This window comes from Astatotilapia calliptera, chromosome 8 (assembly GCF_900246225.1).
Source record: "Astatotilapia calliptera chromosome 8, fAstCal1.2, whole genome shotgun sequence".
NCBI lineage: Eukaryota > Metazoa > Chordata > Actinopteri > Cichliformes > Cichlidae > Astatotilapia > Astatotilapia calliptera.
Genome location: NC_039309.1, coordinates 4299610 through 4322842, shown reverse-complemented (window position 1 = coordinate 4322842; position 23233 = coordinate 4299610). Strand labels below are relative to the sequence as shown.

At 39.0% G+C, this 23233-nt stretch overlaps 3 protein-coding genes across 3 annotated transcripts; 1 reads left to right on the top strand and 2 right to left on the bottom strand.

Annotated features, from left to right (window-relative positions):
• The first annotated feature begins 4615 nt into the window (after positions 1 to 4615).
• On the top strand, positions 4616 to 7341 carry LOC113027883 (serine/threonine-protein kinase pim-2-like). Its single transcript, XM_026177703.1, has 9 exons — positions 4616 to 4781; positions 4885 to 5055; positions 5157 to 5315; positions 5503 to 5597; positions 5694 to 5741; positions 5838 to 6059; positions 6146 to 6332; positions 6431 to 6580; positions 6727 to 7341. The coding sequence occupies exons 1-9, from the start codon at positions 4718 to 4720 to the stop codon at positions 6816 to 6818; spliced, it is 1188 nt and encodes a 395-aa protein (XP_026033488.1). The 5' UTR covers positions 4616 to 4717; the 3' UTR covers positions 6819 to 7341.
• Positions 7342 to 16383: 9042 nt separating this feature from the next.
• On the bottom strand, positions 16384 to 18082 carry LOC113028032 (uncharacterized). The gene is made up of 6 exons (XM_026177989.1): positions 17896 to 18082; positions 17524 to 17687; positions 17305 to 17424; positions 17182 to 17229; positions 17008 to 17091; positions 16384 to 16899 (listed from the first exon to the last, which is right to left on the bottom strand). The coding sequence occupies exons 1-6, from the start codon at positions 18062 to 18064 to the stop codon at positions 16816 to 16818; spliced, it is 669 nt and encodes a 222-aa protein (XP_026033774.1). The 5' UTR covers positions 18065 to 18082; the 3' UTR covers positions 16384 to 16815.
• An 18-nt stretch (positions 18083 to 18100) lies between these two features.
• LOC113028367 (uncharacterized) lies at positions 18101 to 22872 on the bottom strand. The gene is given in 9 exon segments (XM_075410381.1): positions 18101 to 18723; positions 18808 to 18949; positions 19031 to 19221; positions 19307 to 19408; positions 19486 to 19700; positions 19835 to 19964; positions 20064 to 21356; positions 21693 to 21861; positions 22778 to 22872. Coding segments are annotated over 8 exon segments (2865 nt in total). The 5' UTR covers positions 22778 to 22872.
• Between the last annotated feature and the right edge of the window lie 361 nt (positions 22873 to 23233).

The following is a 23233-nucleotide window of genomic DNA, read 5'->3' as shown; positions in this document are numbered from 1 at the left end:
TCACTGAGTGAATGGGTCAAATGCAGAGAAAAACAAGTAATTTCCCCATGGGGATCAATAAAGTATCCATTATTATTATTATTATTATGAACCTCTGCTCATCCAAACAACATGAGTCAATTAACCAAAGTCAATTATCAACAAGCATTAGCTTAAGTGTTTTTGTTTGTTTGTTTTTTAATAGCTAACGCAAATGCCAAAAAACTGCAGTTCCTCTAGTTGCCACTTGAAGCTGCCTCCAAAAGTGAGTCAATTCTCATACAGCTCTGTTTAAAACTCCAAATTTACAGCAGAAATAAAGTAAATATATATATATTACAATTACACTAACATGGAAACTCTCACAAGCATATTTAATGTTTTATTCTGACATTTCAATGTGGTCGTTTTCAGCCTTTAATGAAAAGGTTTCTGGTGTCAAAACCAACCTGAAACAGCAGAAAACCACAACAGCAATGAGGAGAGCAGTAAGAGATGCTCCATATCCAACACTCCACATCAACCTCAGAGTATCAAAGTAGTTTTTCTGGAGCAAGGCATGAAAGATTTATCACACGCAGGCACAAAGAAGTAAGTCTGCTTCTCCCTGCTGGCTAAATATATTTAAATTAGTGGAAACCCTTTGATGGAACTGAGCCGCTACAGTAAACCTGCATGCAGCCGTACCTCCTTCCCCAAATCTTCATCCTGCTCGTGAGCTTGATCAAAACAGGTTTTGTAATATTGCAGGTTTGTTTGGCTCCAGCCTCAGACTGTAGATCTACCAGTGATGAAAGCTATGGAGAAAGTGTTTTTTAAACACTTTAAACACAGCTTAAAGTTTTTAAACTGCAGCTCTGCAGAGGAGTCCAGAGCAACACAGATTTTTCTTTCTTTTATTCTCATCATTTTGTTAGACATGGCACAGTTGAAGAAAAAAAGAAGACCACTCTAATTTGTCATGTGTTGTCATATTTTGATGAGAAGTACTTTTTGTTGGGTATAAAATCACCTGGCATTAGTGATGGTGTTACTACTTTTAGCGATAGTATTCTAGGGTTAATGGTGAAATGACCAAGATTCCTCTGGAGGTGGCAAGGATCGGGTAGACCTGATTTGTATGGTCAGAATTTTCACATGCGCAGTAAGGATCAGGGAGTCCTGATCCGTAACTATCTTTTTAGTTTTAGTTTTTGTCTACATTATATTGAAATGTTTCATTATTGGAAACATTTTACGAGATACTTATTATTCTTAACATCTTAACAGATACTCTGTTCTATCGTAAAACGCTTCGACCAGAAGTAGACACCTTTTAGCGCATGCAGGGTACCGATCGGGTTTCCGGTACAGATCGGGTAGTGACAGGATCTCAGAACTGGATTATAGATGGCAGAGAGTTGGTGTCGTAAACCACTGCCTCTGTTCAAAGATGGTCGCTCACAGTGCACATAGATGCTTCTTTCACTCCTCTTTCAAACCATCTGTCCTCTCTGTCCAAAATGTGAACACTGGCATCCTCAAAGAGTGTCCTTTATCCTTAAGATGCAGATGGACTTCTGAGTCTTGTCCTGTGGAGGTGGCTCTTCTGTGTTGTGCCATGCGCTTGTGAAGTGGCTGTTTGGTCTCTCCAATGTAGAGGTCTGAGCATTCCTCGCTGTACTGTACAGCATACACCACATTGTTAAGTTTGTGTTTAGGAGTTTTGTCTTTCGGGTGAACCAGTTTCTGTCTGAGCGTGTTGCTGGGTCTGAAATGCACCGGGATGTCATGCTTGGAGAAAACTCTCCTGAGTTTTTCTGATACACCGGCTACATAGGGGATGACAATGTTGTTGCGTCTGTCCTTCTTATCCTCCCTCGCTGGTGTCTGGTCTTCTTTTCTGTGCATCTTTGCTGACTTTATAAACGCCCAGTTAGGATAACCACATGTTTTTAGTGCTTCCTTTACACGTGTGTGTTCCTTCTTTTTCCCTTCAGGCTTAGAGGAAACATGTTCTGCCCGGTGGTGTAGGGTCCTAATGACTCCAAGTTTGTGTTCCAGAGGATGATGGGAGTCAAAGAGGAGGTACTAGTCCGTGTGTGTGGGCTTCCGGTAAACTTCAATGTTGAGGTTGCCGTTCTCTTCAATGTGCACAGCGCAGTCCAGGAAAGGCAAGCAGTCGTCCTTTGTGTCTTCCCTGGTGAACTTGATGTTTTTATCCACAGCGTTAATGTGCGCAGTGAAGGATTCCACTTCTTGTGTTTTGATTTTGACCCAGATGTCGTCTACATATCTGTACCAGTGGCTGGGTACTCTCCCTTTAGCCAAGAGCCTTCCTTTCCACTTCTTCCATGTAAAGGTTGGCTACAATAGGTGACACCGGGGAGCCCATGGCACAGCCATGTTTTTGTCTAGAAACCCTTGTTGTATTTGAAATATGTAGTGGTAAGGCAGACAGACAACACTGAAGTGACTATTTTTTGATTTATAGTAAATAATCATCTGTAGACATGTATATTTTTTTTTGCAGCTGCTTTCAGAAAGAAGACCAGTAAATAAAAATCAAGCAGTGATGGAACACAAGAACTACACAATAAAAAGAGCAGGGCATCAAGCTCACAGGAGGACTCCAACAACTCCATCTATGAGACCGATGCCCGGCGTGGATTTTTCCATTTTATCACAGGATTGGTAAGAGATTGTTAAAATCTGCAACGAGAGAGCCCCTTCTAAGCTAAGACAATGTCAGCTTTACTAATCACGACCCCGTGTTTGTTTTGTCTCTCTGCAGAAGACTTTGAATAAAAATATGAAGGGGTGGATGCAGCAAGGTTTTGGCCTATCTTTAGAAAACGCAAGTATGGCTTCTTATTTGTTCACTTTACAGTTCTTCTAGTTCATCGATTTTGTACATGATTTTTCTAAAATACATTTTCTCTATAATGCAGGAGGTTGTTAAACATGTTACTCAGCAGTCGACTGCCTACCAATGATGAGATTTGTCTTTTCCTGTTGTTTTTCCTGTAACATGTACATGTAATGTTTGAACACTGACCAGAATGTTCTTAATGGGAAAAATGACCAACATTCCCCTGGTGGCAGGATTAAAAAAAAATGCAGTCAGTATGGAAAAGATATATATAAATCTTCTAAGGTTTGTATCTGTCTTGTGTGAAACTTGTATGAAAAGCATACAAGAGTGAAAACAGATGTAAGATCCCTTGAACATTTATATAAATGAAACTTGTATGTTTTGGATACTTACTAAAACAATATATGAAAGTAATGAGAAAGTGGCCACTTTCATGAGTAAATCATCCATCCATTCACTTCCGCTTATCCTTTTCAGGGTCGCGGGGGGCGCTGGAGCCTAGCCCAGCTGTCATGGGGCAAGAGGCGGGGTACACCCTGGACAGGTCGCCAGTCTGTCGCAAGGCTAACACACAGGGACAAACAACCATTCGCACTCACATTCATACCTAGTGACAATTTGGGTTATCCAATTAACCTATCCCCACAAGCTGCATGTCTTTGGACGGTGGGAGGAAGCCAGAGTACCCGGAGAGAACCCACGCAAACACGGGGAGAACATGCAAACTCCACACAGAAAGACCCCGGCCTGATGTTGGAATTGAACTCAGGACCTTCTTGCTGTGCGGCAACAGTGCTAACCACCATGCCACCGTGCTGCCCCATGAGTAAATCATATTAAGCCTTATATGATTCACTAGCAAGCTAAAGCTGACGCAAGTCTTTTAGAAGTTTTTTCTATTTCTTTGCCATATGGGTAGTTTTAATAGTTTGGGAAAAGGTTTACCCTAGAAATGCTAATTATTGGTGATTGGCACAAAAAGGATGATTGTTACTAGCATCGGGACGTTAGTTAATGCTAATTACTAGCTTAAGGATAACAGTTAGTAGCTATGGGATACTAATCACCAAAAATATGCTTTCGTGACATTATTGTGCGTTGGGTGTTGGTCAGGGCTATCCAGAATGACAAGTGGGACACTGAATGACCAAATTTAAAAATGTGTGCAGTGATTTGTGTGTAATCTTGGAGGACCCAAAAACGCGTGCTTCAGTCCACGCACAAATACGAAGCAATTTAACCACATGTATAACAATTTTACAAATGCATATATCCAAACCTAAATAAATTGTGCATAAATAATCACTATTTATTAAGCTCAGCTCCACGAATTGGATAAGCTTCTCGTTCAAAAACCTTTCTGTGCGTAGAAATGTCTAAAACTTCATGTAACATCTCTCTCGCTGGTTTGAAGAACCTTACATGTATGTGCTTCACCTCATACACACAGATAGCATGGTGAGCTTTTGAGACAAATTTCTCACTGTCAACTTCCCTGAGCTGCTTTCATGTCCCATTGCAAAACTTGGACATCTGGGCTTTGTCTCTATTCCTGCATTCTTTTATTTTTATATTTATTGGTTTTCTTTTAATAAAGCAGGCGTTAATTTTTCTAAATGAACAGAATAGCTCACTTCACTTCTGTATGCTGACAAACATGTGACCTATACTGTAAGACTGCTCCTGCTTGTTACTCCTTTGTTGTGATTTAATTTGATGTTGTGTAGCCACGCAGAGACAGTTTGCATATATTAGAATGTTAAGTTCCGTGATGTCATCAAAACAGTTTTAAAAAGGGACCTTTCAAAGTTCCAACTACATACAAAATCAAATAGTTAAAAGTGAGTTTAGTCCAGGGAGAACAATTTTGAACCAGTTTCCGATATGTCGTCAAAATCTTGGCCGACCTTTGCTACGCCACGTGCTGTGGGTGTAAGTAAATATCTAGGTGAGTGAAGTCTCCTTTACCTGTCAATTCATCTTAAATTACAGGCTTTTACTTCAGGTGCTTTGATTCAGCAGTAACAAACAGATTTTTTTACAAACTGCAGAACGCCACACTGAGCCCTGGTCCTTCAGGATAGAGGACAGGACGTCAGATGGGCGAATCAAGAGCTCCAAAAGAAAAGATGGTTCCACAGAGAGATTGGAAAAAGCTTCCAAAACACGAAAGGACAGCGAAAGTCCAACCCCAGGCCCCAGCCATGTTTTCTTTGAGAAGTGTAAGTGAGACATTCACAGAGATTATTTTTTGTTTTATAGTTTCTGATCATCTGTAGGCCTGTGTGGAGTTCAGAGGTCTAATTGATTTTTGTTTATGCAGCTGCTTCCAGAAAGAAGAGCAGCAAACAAAAGAGCAGCGATGGAACAAAAGAACCACGCAGTAAAAAGAGGAGGACATCAAGCTCACAGGAGGAGTCTAACAACTCCATCTATGAGACAGATGATCCTTTACCTAGCACATACAACGGTCACACTACAGGTAAGAAAAAGTTCAAATCACACCTTAAACGAGAGCCCCTTCCCAAGCTCTCAGAATTTAGCTGGCATCCATCTGGTAATCACTAGGAAGCTTCCAACAGAGCCTGTACGAATGTGTAAAATGAGACGATGTCAGCTTTCCTACATGCAACTAATCACAACCCCGTGTTTGTTTTGTCTCTCTGTAGAGGACTTTGAAGAAAAATATGACGAGCAGGATATGCTGGGTGAAGGACAGTATGGGGAAGTGTTCTTTGGAAAACGTAGAGAAGACAACTTCCCAGTATGGCTTCTTATGTGTGCACTTTACGCATGTTTTCTTGTAGTTCATCCTGTTCTCTACGTGCTTTTTCTCAAACACATTTTCTCTTTAATGCAGGTGGTAATAAAACATGTTCCTCAGAAGTCGCTCTACCGCCAGCCAATGGTATGAGATGTTTGTCTTTTTCGGTTGTTTTTCGGGCAGCATGTACCTCAAACAGCCTAATGTTTGACAACTGACCCGGATGTTCTGTTTCTAAAGCTTCTTAATGGTAGAATGACCAAGATTCCTCTGGAGGTGGCATTGCTGATAAAAGTGGGGGCAGGACCAGAGGCTACAAGCAGCAATGTGACCCCAGTTTTACTCGACTGGTATGACTTAGAAAAAGAACTTATTATGGTCTTTGAAGGGGGCAAAAACAACATAGACTTGGACGTTTACCTGTCAAACAGAAGAGAAAGGATTTGTGAGAGCGACATTAAGGTCAGTGAGTAGCAAGAATAAAATATTTGTCTTTTATGAATAATTTAGATCTTATGGTTTTAATGTATCTTTCGTTTGTCTGTCAGGTCATAATGAGACAGTTGGTAGATGCAGCCACTGAAATGCACTCCAAGGGTGTTTTCCATCAAGACATTAAGACAGACAATATTATAATTGAAAACTCAGCTGAACGTTTAGCACGTCCGCGTGTCAAATACATTGATTTTGGCTGTGGAGTCTTTTTTACACCAGAAGCAGTCACTCGAAGAAATGGTAGGTCATCAGCCTCATTGTTTACATGTTCTTGCCTGCCCACACGCCTTGTGTCCACATTCATTTCTTACCATTAATAATTTCTCTTTGGATTTTAGGGAGAAAATCACCGGCTCTAAACTTGCTGTTTAACGCCACCAAAGCCGATTGCATCACAGTTTTGCAGCTGGGCAGAGTGATGGATAGGCTGTTACACAACATCACCTCTTCCAAGAACATGTATTCGAAGCGTACTGATATTTCAGAAAGTAAGCCAGATGTTAATTCGTTAACCTGTCGTGATTTGCGTTACAAAACAGAAAATTCTGTTTAATGTGTTATCTGTATCGGTAACGCACATATCGATTTTTGTATGACAAACGTGAACCCCACCCTCTATTATATTTCCAAACAGACTGCGAGAGTTTTCTGTTAGGTTGCCTGGCAGCCAAAAATGAAGACCGCCTCACCCTAGAGGAACTTCGAAATCATCCCTGGTTCAAATGACTTATCGACTCCAAGCACAACAGGGTTACAGAGCATAAGCTCTAACAGAGAAGTATTTGGTCAAATTCTGAAGCCATGTCACATATCTGTGTATGTTTTTAACAATTATGTCATTTTTACAGTCCTGCCCCTGTAGAGGCACCCCACAAAAACCACGAGATCGAAGTGGAACTTCCATGTATTGTCTTTTCCATACATGGTTTCTGTCCATAAATGGAAAATACCCCACCCACCCCCAGCAATCCGTGGAAAGGGGATCTCTCTTTGAATTGCCTTTCCCGAGGTTTCTTCTCAAGTTTTTGAGGAGTTTTTCCTCGTCTTCTTAGAGAGCTTGTGCTGGGTTAAAAAGAGTTGCTACTATGAACCTGAGTTATAAATACAGGTGCATAGTAGCAACCTGTATTGCTGCACTGATCAATAATTAATTGATCAGTGATCAATTAATTATTCATGAATCAATTTAACCAAAAAATTTGACAAATCTAAAGAAATGTATTAATCAGGGAATTAGCAGCAACAGTAATTGGACAATCTAAATTTATCAGTTAATTAATAAATAAATCTGAATAATTCATCCTGCATCGCCTGTCTGCTTATATCACATAAACCTTTCACTGAAATTGATTTAATTTGTTATAATTATAATAATTATTTGTTTGTACTAATGCATCACAATTTCTTTGAAAGTTAAAGTGTGTGAATTTCCCGTCTTAAACACGTCAGTGTGATCATCCTGTCCTGTCATGCTAAGAAATGCAGTTGTGAGTTTTCATTGCTTCACTTGGACGAAACGCCCAAACACAAAAATGGTCCAGTGCTGTTTCTGACCGGAACACTGCAGGTTTAATGTCTTATAAAACATAAATCTATGTAATCCACACATACAATTCACCATGATGGGAGGACAACGTACCTCACCGTCCTTATCTCAAAAGTTGACCCTAATGTGACCGCTAAGCAACTTGTGAACTCTGCAGTCTGCATTGAAGGTCATGCTCTGGTTCATCTCTCTACCATCAGGTCTTGGAGTGTCTCATTTTACTGCATTAGCTCAAGTTCAATCGTGACAGCAACAACTGCTGTGAGTGCCTTCTGAAGTCTGCGAACTGGTTCACTTGACAATGTTTGTGCGTTTTTTGCTCTTTACAGCATTTTAGTGCAATTATCTAACAAATGAAATGGATTTATGTTTAATCGACGAGACCATCCAAGAAGGTTTTGTTTCAGCTGATGTGTAAAATTCTATTATATTACATGTGTATGCTACATACCACAGGTTATACACAAAGCCTGTCCTTTGTTTAGCTTTAGAATGGCTACACAAGACAAAAACATTAAATGCACTCATCTGCAATCTTTGCTATTTGCCACTCAGTGTCCGAGCAAGGTGTCAATTAGGGATGTGCTGATCATGTTTTTTTGCCCTCGAGTCTGAGTCATTTGATTTTGAGTATCTACCGATACCGAGTCCCGATCCAATACTTCAATAATACATAAAAAAAGAATGAAGCAGAACGAAGAAACAGATCCTGGATGTTCCTCATTTTTTTATTTAATTCACTTTATTTTAACGTTCAACAACTCTGTTAACAAACAAAGCACTTTTGTGAGGTAGCTTGAACAATCAAGTAATAAATAACATAAATTCTTCACTTATGGACTTTAGTGCAACAGTAAATATAAAAAAAGACTAATATAACAACAAATAGCACCTCAACTTAAATATCCGGCAGGCATGTAAACAAATAAAAAAATAAAAGTGCCACAGTGTTTGCAAAGCTAGTAATGTGGTTTTAGAAACTGCACTCCTAACTCTTACTGTCATCATAGCAGTAAGTTTCACAGAAGGAAATGTGTGTTTTCTCTTAATGAAAACTAACATCTCTACCTTGTCAGGTTTGAGCCTGTTTCTGTTCTCATCAAGGACGTTTGCAACGGCACTAAAGTCTCTCACTGTCCACAGAGCTACAGGGGGCACTGAGATATTGGGTTGCAGCCATAGAGGGAAACTGGTTAGCATGTTCTTTCCAGTACTGAAGTGGGTCGCTTTCCCAAGTTTACATATCTCACAGTTTGCTATGGCAATGTTGTTATCATCAACTTTATAATACCTCCAGACTGCAGATGAAAAATGTTGGAACACTGAGCTACTAGTTGTTTCGCCGTCATTGTGGATGTTGGATATCGAAGAATCCATAGGTCTCTCATCCTATTCATGTAGCCCCTTCCGCCAGGGTTACTTGCGTAGTAGCATTCCAACAACGCCCTGTTTTCGTCTCTTGCCCACCGATGCCTTCTTGTTCCAGTAGCCCACTTCTCGTCAGGGTGCCCTGGTTCCTCAACACCTGATGCGGACCTTGTTGACCGAGTCGGTGTTGTGCCAAAAAGTGATTGTCTGCCAAAAACTGATTTCCAATGTTTCTGTGTATTTTTTATGTGTAATATCTTTACGTATGTTTGTAAATAGACTTCGGTGAACAGGGTTTACAAAGGGGTTATATAGAGAATTAAAACAATATCTGTTTTTCAAGTATCTTTACAACTCTCTGCTATTGTACTTACAGTATAACCAATCCGGTCCTTTATCCCCACTTAAAATATTTTTACAGAAATATTGTAATATTTGCTGCCATGTCTGCTGTCCTCTTGGCCAACTTACCTCTTACAAAAGACATTTTTAATGTTAATGAGATTTTTTTAACTGCATAAATAAAGGTTATATAAAAGTCACTGCCAAAAACTGATTGCGGCTTCTACCTTGTTACACGAATGTTGTTTGTGGCTCAAGATGACTTTATGTCATCCATGAGGGATGCATTTGACATATGTTTCACATATTATAGCCCAACAAGTTACTTATAGCAGTTTAAATACGAGCAATCAGTTTTTGGCAAATACCGGAAATCAGTTTTTGGCAGACAATCACTTTTTGGCACAACACCGGCATGCCTTCATATTTATCTGTCTCGCTCATGTCTGCGGTAGGCTTGCTTAGCATAGGGGGTCTATAGTTTTTTGGGTTTGGATATACCTATTTGTTAAATAGTTTTACATGTGGTCAGACTGCTTTGTGTTTGTGTGGATTGGACCATGCTTTTGTGAGTCCTCAAAAATGACGCACAAGTAAATGTACACGTTTCTAAATCTTAGTTTACGCTTTTGGATCATATTGTATGCATTTGAAACACTTTTGAGTATTGAGACACATTTCTCTTCATGCAGCTATAACACCTTCTAGTTAGTTGTAGTGAATTACATGGCTGACTGAATGGGTAATGTAAGTTACTGGAAAGTAATCTAAAGGAATTATCACAGCTTGCGGGTCTGATTTGGGTAAACCCGTTACACAACCTTTTTCCCTCAGAGTGATGGAGGCAGATGGTCTTCATGGATTTAAGATTTTTCCAGACAGTCCTGAGGACAACCCAAACACTCTTTGAAGGGTAAACTCTGGTCTAAATGCACTGACACAGTCAGCGCTGAAATATTTCAGCAATCTAATGTTGTTCCATTATTTTTCCTCTGCTTTGAAAAGCAGACCACAGCCTCTGTTGGCGTCTGCTGTGACTGCCATGGTCAAAGACGTGATTACATAAGGTACAAAATGTTTTCCTGCAAGAGTCTAAACATAAACAAATATGGAGGAACTCTGACAAAATTCAATTGTGATGCCAAAACAGGCCAGTAAATACGCCAGTCAGTTACAAATAATGTGGTGAATAACATGTGTTCACTTCACGTATAGAAAGTGAGGACAGTGGCTGGAAAATAGTGGCTGCAGCTATAGTTGATTTAAGGACCACATACGTCATTTTTCATATTTAGGCAAAGCATTAAGCGCAGTGTTATTTTTCTTAATCATTGTCTTTATTTTATTTTAAAATTTAATTTCTATCTAGAAAAAACAAACAAACATTCTTTCTGTTTTCAGTTCTACTCGTCATATGGATGTTACCTTTTTTCTTATTTTTTGTTACATATATTAAAATGAACATATGTGGACCAAATGTTCAGGCTTCACAATGGTCTAATATTTACTTTTCTGAATGATCAGTACAGTTCAAAAACGCTCAGTGCTGCCCCTCAGTAAACTTCCAGAAGTCTGCTAATCATAAAACAGAGGACTTTTAAGAGGGGGGTCTTAAAGAGACAAGAGCTGAAAGGTCTGGTTTAAGAAGGATGATGAGCTAAAAGACTACAAAAATGGATCGTATAAGATAAATATACAAAAGGTCATGCAAAGCTACTGTGGAGTCCCAGAACTGAAACATAAAGAAATTAGTGTAATATGCAAGAAACTGTATACCTCTACTATTTTTACAGAATCAAATTCATAGTGTCTTTCCACATTACTTTTATCTACAGAATATATGTGTAAAAATGTGCTTTTACTTCCTTTTTAAGCTTTGCATGCTGACAAAAATCTATACCTTATTATTGGCGGATAAGCAACTTGTGAAACTGATGTAAATCAAAGTGTTTTGGAAGAAAAAAATTGGAAATTGTGTATTTTCTGTATAGAAAATACAGAAAATATAATTCCAAGGTTTCTTGGAATTATCTTAATTTATTATGGAAATATTTCTTAATTAAAGAGAACTTGTACTTCTCTTTGACCATTGTTGTGTAGGTAGGGTTGCCAACTGCCCGTTTTAGCTGGGACATCCTGTATAATGAGCAAAAATGGTTCGTCTCTTATTCTACCTCAGATGTCCTGTATATATTGACCATTACCTGTAATGCCACTTAAATCTGATTTGACTGCAGTTGTATCAGATGATTGTTTCTGCCCAGTCACAACATTCAGTGACGGCCCATTATGCACATTAGATGTGAAGAGTAATACGTGATTTGTAAAAATAAGGTGATGTTTTGTCTGTGTAGCATAATAAACTGGGTGATTGAAGTCCCTATTTACAGTATTTTATTTGAATATTTTTTTTCTTATTACACTATGCCCAGCTGGCTGTGCACTGCGCTTCTGGTACACCAGAGTGCCCCTTATTTTATAGTTAAAAAGTTGAAAACCCTATGGGCAGCTTATCTTAGTTCTGCTAGTTTCTAGCTTAGACATACTCGCTTAGAAATATAGGCCTGGTTCTATTAATTAATGCTCGCTTTTAGTTTAATATTGTCACTCATTTGCCTAGGAGTGTTAATTGGGAGCTTAAGGGATGATAACTTAGTGATGCTAGGTAGTAACCTAGCAATGCTAGTTACTAGTGCAGGGATGCTAGTTAATAATAGTCACCAACTTAGGGATCCTATTTATCATTCTAGGAATGTTAGTCAGTATTATAAGGATGTGAGGTAATAATAATTACTAGCTTAAACATGCTAGTTGCTGGCCTAGAAATTCTAGTCAGTAGTGTAGGTTGGTTGTTAATAGTAGCTATCTTCAAGAGCACCTGGCTGCAGCCACTGTGGAGCTCCACAGTAACCGGAAACACGTGACCTCCACACTAACCGGAAACACGTGACCTCCACACTAACCGGAAACACGTGACCTCCACATTAACCGGAAACACGTGACCTCCACACTAGCCGTAAACACGTAACTTCGGTTAAATCTACTTTGACAGCGAAAACTAAATTGCGTTTTTGTCACTATTGATGCTGCTGAGAAATAAAAATGGTTTTAAGTGGGGGGTTTTAACACTCTGGGTTTGTTCAAAAAAATTCACCATCCCCTAAATTGTTCGTGGCCAAAAGTGACACTTGCTGTTTCGCTGATTTATTTATTTTTTTTACAGTACATCGCGTTGTGCGTTCTGATTGCTGTAGACCATTGTCAATCAATCTAGTCCAGTGTCTCCTGTACAGGAGCGGTCCCTAATAGGCCCACGGACCGGTCCAGGTCCGTGAGTCTTTTGGTACCGTTCCGCGAGAGTTGATCCTCCGGTGTGAAATGTATGGTTGTAGTTGTGTGTCTTATTTTGAAAGAACTATTTACGCGTTACCATAGCGACCAGAGAGCGCTAAGAAGCAGAGAGGAGGATGTCTCTGTCATTGTTGTTGGCGCACAGCTCAAGTCACGTTTATCATTATATTTACAAAATACCACAGTTTCTTTTTTTAATTCTTTTGTTGTATTTCTCCGCGACACCTTAAAGGTCGTTCCCTGAAAATATTGTCTGACATTAAAGTGGTCTGTGGTGCAAAAAGGTTGGGGACTCCTGCTGTACAGTACAGAATGCGTTTAGCTTGTCGAATTTACATAAATCTTCGATCGCTAGCAGTGTAACTCTGAAGTGCTGTACTGTATGTTTGGAAGTTTTCTCCCAAACAAACACAACAATGCCGACGAAACGTTTTGCACCCTCAAATGCACCTTTTGTTTTCATTCCATAATACTGGACTTGTGTTTCTACGAAGGTTTGAACTCTAACAGTGTTTAAACAAAAGAGAAAAGTGTGAAAATGTTCATGCCTGTCTGAGAAAAGTGTATAAAGCATGTAGTGAGTGGTTTTACAGTCTTAACATCTGTAATAATTGTAAAAAATAAATTTGGCTATGGATTTCACCTACCGCGGGTTATTTTTAGAACGTAACACCAGCGATAAACGAGGGGCTGCTGTATTATTAATAGTAGAGTCTGGGACATCTAATTGATTAATATCAACATTGATTATTATTCACTATTATTTTTGTTCAAGGAGAACCAAAAATATAAAACTCTTTCAGCTTGTTTGTTGCCAAAAATGGCCACTTTTTGTGTATGTTCACAAAATGCTATAAAATGTAGATTTCTTAAAACATTTATCTACTTTTACCGACGTGACTCTTTAAAATAGCACCAGTCCTTTTCATCAAAATCAAAATTGTATCTAAATTTTTTACTCTTTATAGCCAGTTAGGTTATATATTACCATTAACTTTTCAGATAAAACGGTGATAAAGTCCTAATGTTTTCATGAAACTTCCTTTTTTTCCCCATCTGAGCATCGGGGAAAAGGCTGTCTTGCAATTGTTGAGGTCACTAGTGTGTGCCCCATTTCTTCCAGGATCACTCTCGTTATAGGTTTTAGTGGACTCCTAGTACTGCGAAGTGGTTTCATGGTACAAAGGGATTGCATTCCAAGATCTGTGATTCTGTAGAAATGAGCAGTGATGCCCTTCCTACCATCTTTCCAGAAAAATAAGTGATCTGGAAGCTGTTAGGCTGACTTACAGCAGCAGCACTTTCTGCACCTGCATAAACTCCAGGACACATTTACTAACGATGTTTGTTGCTGTATGTGCTGCAGCTTTGAATTTTTTAATAATATATATTTTGTTAATATTTTGGCTATGGTGTCTTGTTATGAAATGTAAAAGAGTAAAAGTGTTGTTAGCAGGTGCTTCAAAGCTAAGTTTGACTGGGAAACTCAAAGCTCAATAGTCTGTATCAACAGAAATTCACTGCAGCCTATGTAATATTTCATGCGTCATAATTTATTCTACTCTATCTTGCAAATAGATATTTGTGTGGCAATGTCATGCACAACACACACAACTATTAGATCCTTAAGATCAAACCCGTGTCATTCCACTGCAGTGCAGTAGTCAAAAAAAAGAATAAGTGAAGTGTCCACAAATGGCCAGGATAGAGCCCAGAGTGTTAATTTTTAAAATGTATGAAAATATTATTGTTTACAATTATTTACTGTTAATATCAACAATAAGCTTTTTATTTTGAAATTACAAGTTTAAAAAAAATGCTTTTACATTTAATGCTGTTACACTGTAATCCTTTATTATAAGTATGGACACAGAATCAAGTGAACAACATTTTGAAATAAGTTTAATAGGAATTTTGTACTACGCAAAAACAACAACAACAACAACATATTAAACAAACAAACAAACACAGCCAGTGCCTTCATTTGTCCATCACATGTCAAACATAGCACTGACCCTTAGCCCCTGCTCATCAGCACATGCATTCAAAAAGAGCTCCATGTCCTCTGCAAACTGAAAAACAAAGAGGAACAAGTCCCTTGCTCCAGTGTCTTCTTCCTCTGACATGTCTCTTAAGACCCTCTGCTGGTCTCCTTGATTTAAGGACACATATTTGGGCATTGTTACGTGTCCACGGAAAAGTGCCTTATTTTGGACAACCCACTGCACAGCAGGACGCAGATCTGCAACAACTGCTGGCTCCTGTGTCAGGCAAATGGGGATAAAAACATAGTTATTTCTCTGCTGCAGAACAGTTTTTTAACAGTTATTCAAATGTCACTAAACATGTAATTACACTACTGTTTAAAGTGATTACTGACCTGACTGACTTCCTGTAACTTGCGCTTTTTCACTCTGAAAATGGGCACGTGTTGTCCTTCAAGCACAGCTTTGGCTTCCTCTCTCCAGTGTGCAAATAGCTTGCCAGAGCTTAACAGAAAATGTTGATATTGTTAAGGTGTGTAAACTTTGACACAACATAGAACAGAAGTCAAAGTATAAATACCTCCTGAGATCAAAGTTCTCCATCAACAGCAAGCACCACCATTTACGCAAGTAGGGCATGTCTGACTGTAAAATATTAATATGAAACATATTTAACAACTTTCAAAAGATTCAAGACTCCATTGCTGTGAAAGTAAATAGAATACTTACTATAGTATAGTCAAATGAAGCATCCAGTGCCACGTACAGAGCAGACTATTTGTAAGAAAAAATAAAAATGTCATTTTTCTTTAGAAGCTTAAATTAGCTTCTGTATGAATCTCAAGAAGAGAAGAGACAAATTACCATCAGCATGAAGATCCCACAGTCAACTCCATAGTCTTGGCTTGGAAAACCCTGTATTACATTGAAAATAAAGGCTCTTTAATAAAATCCCTTAAAAGAAGACTAGTGTAATTCATATTATTCACCATACACTTAAACTAGCACATACCTTCAAGTCACAGCTCTTTTTTTCTGACCACTGCCCGGGAATGATCTTCACTGCAAGATTCCTTTTTTTTTTAAAAAAAACAGTTACATTCACAAGTTAACAGATGATGATCATGATGGGTGTGAAATGTTTATTGCTAATAGCACCAACTGTAACTACAGGCCTTAGGAACACGACCTCAAAAAAACAGCATAACAAAATGAAAAAGTACAGTCACATGCTCACAGTTGGTCAAAATAAAGCATTTACAGCTTTAAGTTAATGTTGGCATATTTTATAAAATAATTTTTAATGGTGTTTTATGTTAAAATAGAACACTGGAAGACCCAATTTATGTCTGAAACTCATCTACAGACAGTATCACTGACTTGATCATAATTTGAAGATGAGAATAAAATGTTGAAGCATCATGCTGATATATCCATCCATCCATCCATCCATCCATCCATTCGCTTCCGCTTATCCTTTTCAGGGTCACGGGGGGCGCTGGAGCCTATCCCAGCTGTCATAGGGCGACAGACTGGACAGGTCGCCAGTCTGTCGCAGGGCTAACACACAGGGACAGACAACCATTCACACTCACATTCACTCCCACATTCACACCTAGTGGCAATTTGGATTATCCAATTAACCTATCCCCACAAGCTGCATGTCTTTAGACGGTGGGAGGAAGCCGGAGTACCCGGAGGGAACTCACGCAAACATGGGGAGAACATGCAAACTCCACACAGAAACTTGCTGATATAGTTTATAGAAAAAGCATGTGAGTGTACTGTATGTGTGAACACTCAAGATCAGCAGAACATGATCTGGGATGCACTTAACCTGGAACACTGAACAGGTTCCTGAAAACTCCGGAACAAACCAAAAATGCTTATAAAAATGTGACCTCAAAAGTGAAACATATTGTTGGCCACCAAATCCTGCCTTGGTGTATAATGGGTCAAGAAAGAGGATTTCTCTTTTAGGTGGCTTCAGTACCTAAAAGACAGTTAGCCATGACTTCAAACCTGAAAACAATGTCATTGCAAGCGATCACAGTCAAAGACTTTTGAAACTGCGTCATAAAAGCTTGAATACATCTCAGACACATAGCAAAATTCTAACAGTTTGTACGTGTCAAAAAACAAGACTTACACACAACTGGAAATGACCAGGTGTCCAGAGAGGGAGAACTATGATGTCCATCCTCTGAGCATCAGTCTGAAACAGAATTGTATTTTTAAGTATCCTGTATATGAACTCGCACCAAAGTTATAAAAAAAATCATTTGGATTACTTGCTTGTTTCTTTAAAGGACGGTACACTTACAGGAAAGGACCGCAATGGATCACAGCCATAGGGTGCAAGCCAAGTCCGGGTGACATACAGATTTTCGATGTAAATGCTTATCCCCTAGAATGTAAAAAAAAAAAACAAAAAAACATTTAAAACAACAGCTCTTTAAATTAAAGCTTGACAATCATCATATACAACATACAGTACCTTTGACTGAACAATTTTAGTGATAAGCTCAAAACAGCCATTTCCAATCTGAAACAGAAAAAAATCATGATAACAATGAATGTACACTTTATTTTTTCATATTCGTAGAAAAAAAATACTTACAGTCGATTCCATTTCTTTGTTTAAACCCAGTGTCCAAAAATCTGACCGCGTGAGGCATCCAGAAGACGTTTCAACAATCAGCTCATCTTTGGGTCTGCTGATGTCCAGAACATAGTTGAGCTAAAAAAAAACAAACAGATAGGTGTCATAGACTGTGGATGACAAAATCAGATAAGCACTAAAAGTTGCACTTTGCGACATCTGAAAACTTTAACATACAAGCTGTTGTTGGCCAGGGTGCGGTACAAAACACCATGATGAACGGCTGGCCAAAATGTTCTCAGGCTTTGTCAGAGCTTCGCACGGTGGTCCACACGGGTCAGGAAAAGTTGCATCTGTTGACCTTCGATTGGCTTTCTTGTTGTCAACTCTTTTCTGAGGTTCTATAGGGATTTTAACAGGTTTCAGACAAAACACTACATAGAATGCATATTAAATGCAAGAAAAATAAGCACTATCTATAGAAGGAAATTCATTTGAAACAGCATGTAAGAAATTCTTTTATGAGCCATCAACTACAACAAGATAATGAATGCAAGATTATTATTTCACGTACATATGTCAATCACTATTCAAAATAAGAAATTTTACCAGTGTCACCAGACGTTGAAGGTGCTGGGTTCAACACCGTTTCTGGGATTTCTCTGGGTTTATTGCACACCTGTGGGGCTAGGTACACAAAGAAAAGAATATACACACACAGATAGGAACAAATATAACATGTAAACAATGGTAGCGTTCTGGTCATGACACAATGCATGTACTTACCTACGACAGCTTGACCCAGTGCCGACAATTAGATATTGATCTTTCCAAGTCGACCATGTCTTAGCTGCCTCTCCAGAAGTTTCTTGTTGGTGACAGTGTTATAATGATGATTTATATTTCTCATCAGAAACACATGTGTGGATGGACTCATATTACTTAAAAAGTAATTGCTTTTCCTCATGTTTGCAAAGAACTGTTCAACATCTTGACTGTTCAGCCAGCCTTTCAGCTCCGGGACAAGTTGAATTCTGCGTAATATGTCCTTGGGATCTTTTGTATTTCCCTCATGAAATCTGTCATACAGGACATAATGGTCAGATGATCCAGTGACAGGATGAGGATTTTCATTTACACTATCCATCCTTTCATGTAGCCATGGAAGATTCACTTTCAGGCTTCCATCCTGTGCAGCCTTGACATTTTCCTCAGTGGGCTCAGCAAGTCGACCTTCATGTGGATGAAATGGCAGTTTATCAGGAACCCGCAAATTGGTGTGTGCTGCCAAACCCCTCGCAAAATCGTAAACACAGACGTTTGGCATGTGCTTCCAGGACAGGAGAAGGTCAGCAAAATCCCGGGGACTTTCAGCACGAAGATTAAATTTAACACTGTATACAATGCCATGTGGACATAGTATTACAGACCATCCTCCTGCAAGCAAAGATTTAAAAAGTTGTTTGTAATTGTAATTACATTTTTTAATGCTACTTCTAATAATCGCTAAGTGATGCTTACCAGAGGCACCCCATATGCTTTGAAAGACCTTATCATATGTCTGCCTGCTCTTCATCTTCTCCCTCAGTCTGGTGATGAGATCAAAGCGGGAGCCTTTGGAGTCGATGTTGCATGCTTTACACAATTTTCTTACCACTCCAACCTGACAGCAATTAGGGAAAACTGTAAATGGAACAACCCCAGAACTTTATGTCATATTCTGAAAACTTCAAAGCAATGTTACCTTTTGTTTGGCAAGTTCATCCAACAGACGGTCTTCTGTGACACTGCTAAGCTTTGCTTCATGTGAAGAGCTTGTTCCTACTTTTTTAAACTCTGTGTTAAGCACAATGTCACTTGTTCGAGTTTCACTCCCGATCCATGGTGCCCAGTGCGTGTAACTTGGTGGAACGGAAAATGGATTCTTCACACCGCCTACAGAAAATGGCATGTTTTTAATTACAATCTAAATTACTTTAAAACACTGAATGACTTTCAAAAAGTTTTTGCCATCACTCACTTGGAAAAAAACCACGGCTTATCATTTCCAGGTGAATAGAGTTCCAAAAACCTTCAATGTCATGTTCACCATTGAAGTCTTCCGGGGCTTTGAGGTCACTCACTATAATAAATTGACTCATGAAAACATGCACATAATGTACACAATGAAATATATACACAAATGTACATTAAACTTACCTGCTAACTTGAACACCCCTTTTCTGTGTAAGTCCATAACTACCACAGGGGGGTGAAACCCACAGTTTATGCAGGAGTACATGTATTCTGCGTCAGTCAAAGCCTCAAAATGGCAATAAGCATGAAAAATGGTATCCCGAGAAGGAAACTTCACTCTTCTTAAGCCCTCCAATGAGTCAATGACCCTTGAAGCAGATACATGGTTCTGTAATATGACAAAAGGGTGAAGAAGACTATGATTACACAGATATTTAAATTTGGTCACCAAAATATCATAATGACACAAACACATTTTTAAAGCAATCTTCAGATGAGTATATTTTATTTTTGTGATCCTCACCTGCAGATTTTCTCTCAAAAAAGGCAAAGTTCAAGAGACAAAACAACATGGTTGTCAAAGTTGTGAAGCCCATCTGTCCACTCCTGGTACCTGTAGACCATGTGGCACCGAGGACACGATCTATGGTGTGTTGAAACATCTGTTAAAGACAAATCACATTAATGTCAAAACATTAGTATAGGAACAATTATAACTAATTATTTCACACTGATGTTTAATCTTATTCATTAAAACTTACTCTCAATCACTCCCATCATGCTGACAATCCTCGCTTTATTGGTAACTAGAACAGCCTCATCAAGTTTTGGGTGCTCTGGGCACACCTGGCACAACGTTTCACATGGAAAGAGCTGTTTCTGATGATCCATTTTCTGTGAGATGACATTTTCTGGAAGAGATCCAGGTATTTTTTTCTCTTTAAAAATATAGCGTATACTCCTTTCGACGGCAGCATTGTCCTCAAAGGAAGAACTCTCCTGAGTCATCTGTGATGGGGTGCCTGATGATAGTGGTACAGTTGATTTGAAGATGTCTCTCTGTGTCTGGAAGAGATGCCATTTAGCTATGTTTTTATGAGGACATGATATTCGAGGCTTTGCACAAGCACAATGCCAGGTGTTCCTCAGAGCATTGTAAGTCACAAATATTCTGCCAAGACGGCAGAAACTGTGTATTTCCGGCTCAAATACAGACAAACAGATCTGTGTTGAGGATCCACCAAAATCCACCCTCACACAAAGTGGAGCATGTGCCATCTGGGCAGCTTTCTGTCTCTTTATGCATGTAGCAGCTTTGGCCTCTCCAAAAAATTTAAGGTCCACCATTTCCATCACGATGTGCTCTTGAAGAAAAACCTCCTTTACAGTTTCTCGGCAGTAATCTAGTGAGCGAAGGTGCTCACATAAACTGAAGCCTAGTCCGCTCCGCTGGGCCAGCAACTGGTATTGCTGACATTCCTCCAGCTCACATCTGATATTGTGAGACACCCCCCATGTTTTCCTCTGAACGTGAACTGGCACAGAAAACCCATGGCCAGTTCTCTGCACAGCAAATAACCCTGTAGTTTCATCTACACAAACACACTGCAGATGACTGGCCAGGCAAACATCTATTGATTGGTTGGAGTGCTTCCTCATCATGTGAGCCTTGTAGTTTTTGGTACGAAGAGTAAGGCCACAGTGAGGGCATGTCAAATTCATGGACTTTCCATCAGCTGCAGTTTTATTGAACGCAGAGGGTAGAGCATATGAATGTTCTAACAAAGAGTCAGAAAATGGTTCCGATCCCAAAGACAAAACCTTGGGGGGGAGACGGGGCTCCTCGAAGAGTACTGCCGGAGGAATACGGGGCTCCTCGGAGAGTTCAGCGGGGAGCAGTCCTGATAGTGGTGGCTGACTTGGTATTGAAGAATGCTGACAAGACAATAAATGCCTTGCCATATCCCCACGCCGTATGATTGTAAGATTACAGACAGGGCAGTGAAAGTGTCCTGTTGTCCTACAAGGCAGCCTGCACCGGCATATCATTTTATCTGTAAGAGAAAAAAACAAACAAACAAACAGATGTAATTTAAATGTAGTTGTATAGAATGCAATCAATTTGTCTAACAATCAGATTGTACATGTTAACAAAAACATCCAAGCCAACCTCAATAATGAAAGTTAAATGGTATGGATCACAAATGTTATGTCAAGAAAAGTGGTGAAAAGTAAATAAAAATATATTTTATAAAAACACTATTTTTGTTGCAGATGAATGCACTGAACTGTACAATATCAACAGCAACTTTTAAGTCAACAAAGATACTGCAGAAGTGCTTAAAAAAGTGCATATTTATAACTATAAAGTATATTTAATACAAACATACCTTTGAAAGGCAAAGCATTTTTTATATGCACACTGAGATGCTCCTCAATCTTTGCCCTGACAGCAGGGCTGAAAGTGGGGCACAGAGGGCAGTGAAAAAGTCCTCTGCAACACGTGTTGCATTCCTGCAATTCCGGCTTCAAGCCCGAATTCCAGATTGATAAGTGCATCTAAAACAGAGAGAGAAACAGATAAACACCATATACACATTTAAGTTAAGGTTTTAGCAGAAATAACAATTTACAGTTGGCATGTAATAGATTTGGGAAGAAAATCCTTGAAAAAAACCCCACAAATATATTACAAGACACTTTAACTTGTGAGACATGTTTCTATTGACATGTAACAGTCAATTGAACAGGGGCTAACTAAAATCTGGCCAATAAAAAAGCTGTACAGAAAAGAATGACAAATAGAAGTATTGATAAATATATAAATCTGTTTGTAACGAAATTTACAGTGTTGACGCTAACCAAAGGTGTCACAAGTACACACGTTCCTTACTACAGTTTAGATACCTCTGTTTAAAAAGCACTGACTCAACTTTTTAGTTAAGTCGAAGTAAGAAGTACAGGGTCTAAAATATAATTTATGTACAAAATTTTGAAGTAATCTTGCGTCCAAAGCACGCGTGCAGGGGGCTGATTTACAAATGTACGCATTACAAAGTACAGATACGCGTGCTAAAATGTGAGAAGTAGAAGTATAAAGAAGTATACAGTAGGCACAAAAAAGTACAGCAGTAAAGTAAAGATACCAGAAAATTCTACTTAAGTACAGTATTGAAGTATTCATTATTTCGCATCTCTGACGCCAACAATAAATCATACTCTAATGCAAAATGTGGTTTTTGCTTCTTCTCGCCCACAGAAGAAGTTAATCCAGCTCTCTTACTGAAACCAGGCCCAGGAAAAAGCATATCTGTGCGTTTCTCTGCCATGGAGCACGATGAAAAAACATTAAAATAAGGAGGAATGTTGTTGTAACGCAAAAAAAGTGGCAACATGATCATTGTAAGAAAACTAGACGATTCCTAGAATTATGAAATCACTAACGGCAAACTTATTTAAGAAAGACTTAACCAACCTTTGCGATCAACTTGCAAAACTTCCACGGTTTCCATGCGTGTTTACGGCTACTGTGGAGGTCACGTGTTTCCGGCTACTGTGTAGGTCACGTGTTTCCGGTTAGTGTGGAGGTCACGTGTATCCGGTTACTGTGGAGCTCCACAGTGGCTGCAGCCAGACCCTTCTCGCTATCTTAGGAATGCTAGTTGCTAGCCTAGGAAGGCAAGTTTGTAGGCTGGGTATGCTAGTTAATGCTAATGCTAGAAACGATTATATTAACTTGTTAACATATTAACTAATTAATGCTAGTTCCCAGCTGAGGATAATGAATCCCTTTCATAGGAACGCTTGTAAATACTCCAGGGATGCTAGTTATTAAGAGCTGCTAGCTTACTGATGATTGTTGCTAGTAAGTTGATGCAAAAGGAGAAATCTTACTTTTTTTCCCAGAGTACCGGAGAAAGTTATAAGCTTT

Excerpts from the sequence above, each read along its gene's own strand:
- LOC113027883 (XM_026177703.1), top strand. The coding sequence starts at position 4,718 with ATGTCGTCAAAATCTTGGCCGACCTTTGCTACGCCACGTGCTGTGGGT. Across the intron at positions 4,782-4,884 it reads GGGTGTAAGTAAATATCTAG|AACGCCACACTGAGCCCTGG; the intron begins GTGAGTGAAGTC and ends TACAAACTGCAG. Across the intron at positions 5,742-5,837 it reads CGCTCTACCGCCAGCCAATG|CTTCTTAATGGTAGAATGAC; the intron begins GTATGAGATGTT and ends CTGTTTCTAAAG.
- LOC113028032 (XM_026177989.1), bottom strand. The coding sequence starts at position 18,064 with ATGCATTGTGTCATGACCAGAACGCTACCATTGTTTACATGTTATATT. Across the intron at positions 17,425-17,523 it reads ACCCTGGCCAACAACAGCTT|CTCAACTATGTTCTGGACAT; the intron begins GTATGTTAAAGT and ends GTTTTTTTTTAG. Across the intron at positions 16,900-17,007 it reads ATCCATTGCGGTCCTTTCCT|ACTGATGCTCAGAGGATGGA; the intron begins GTAAGTGTACCG and ends ATTCTGTTTCAG.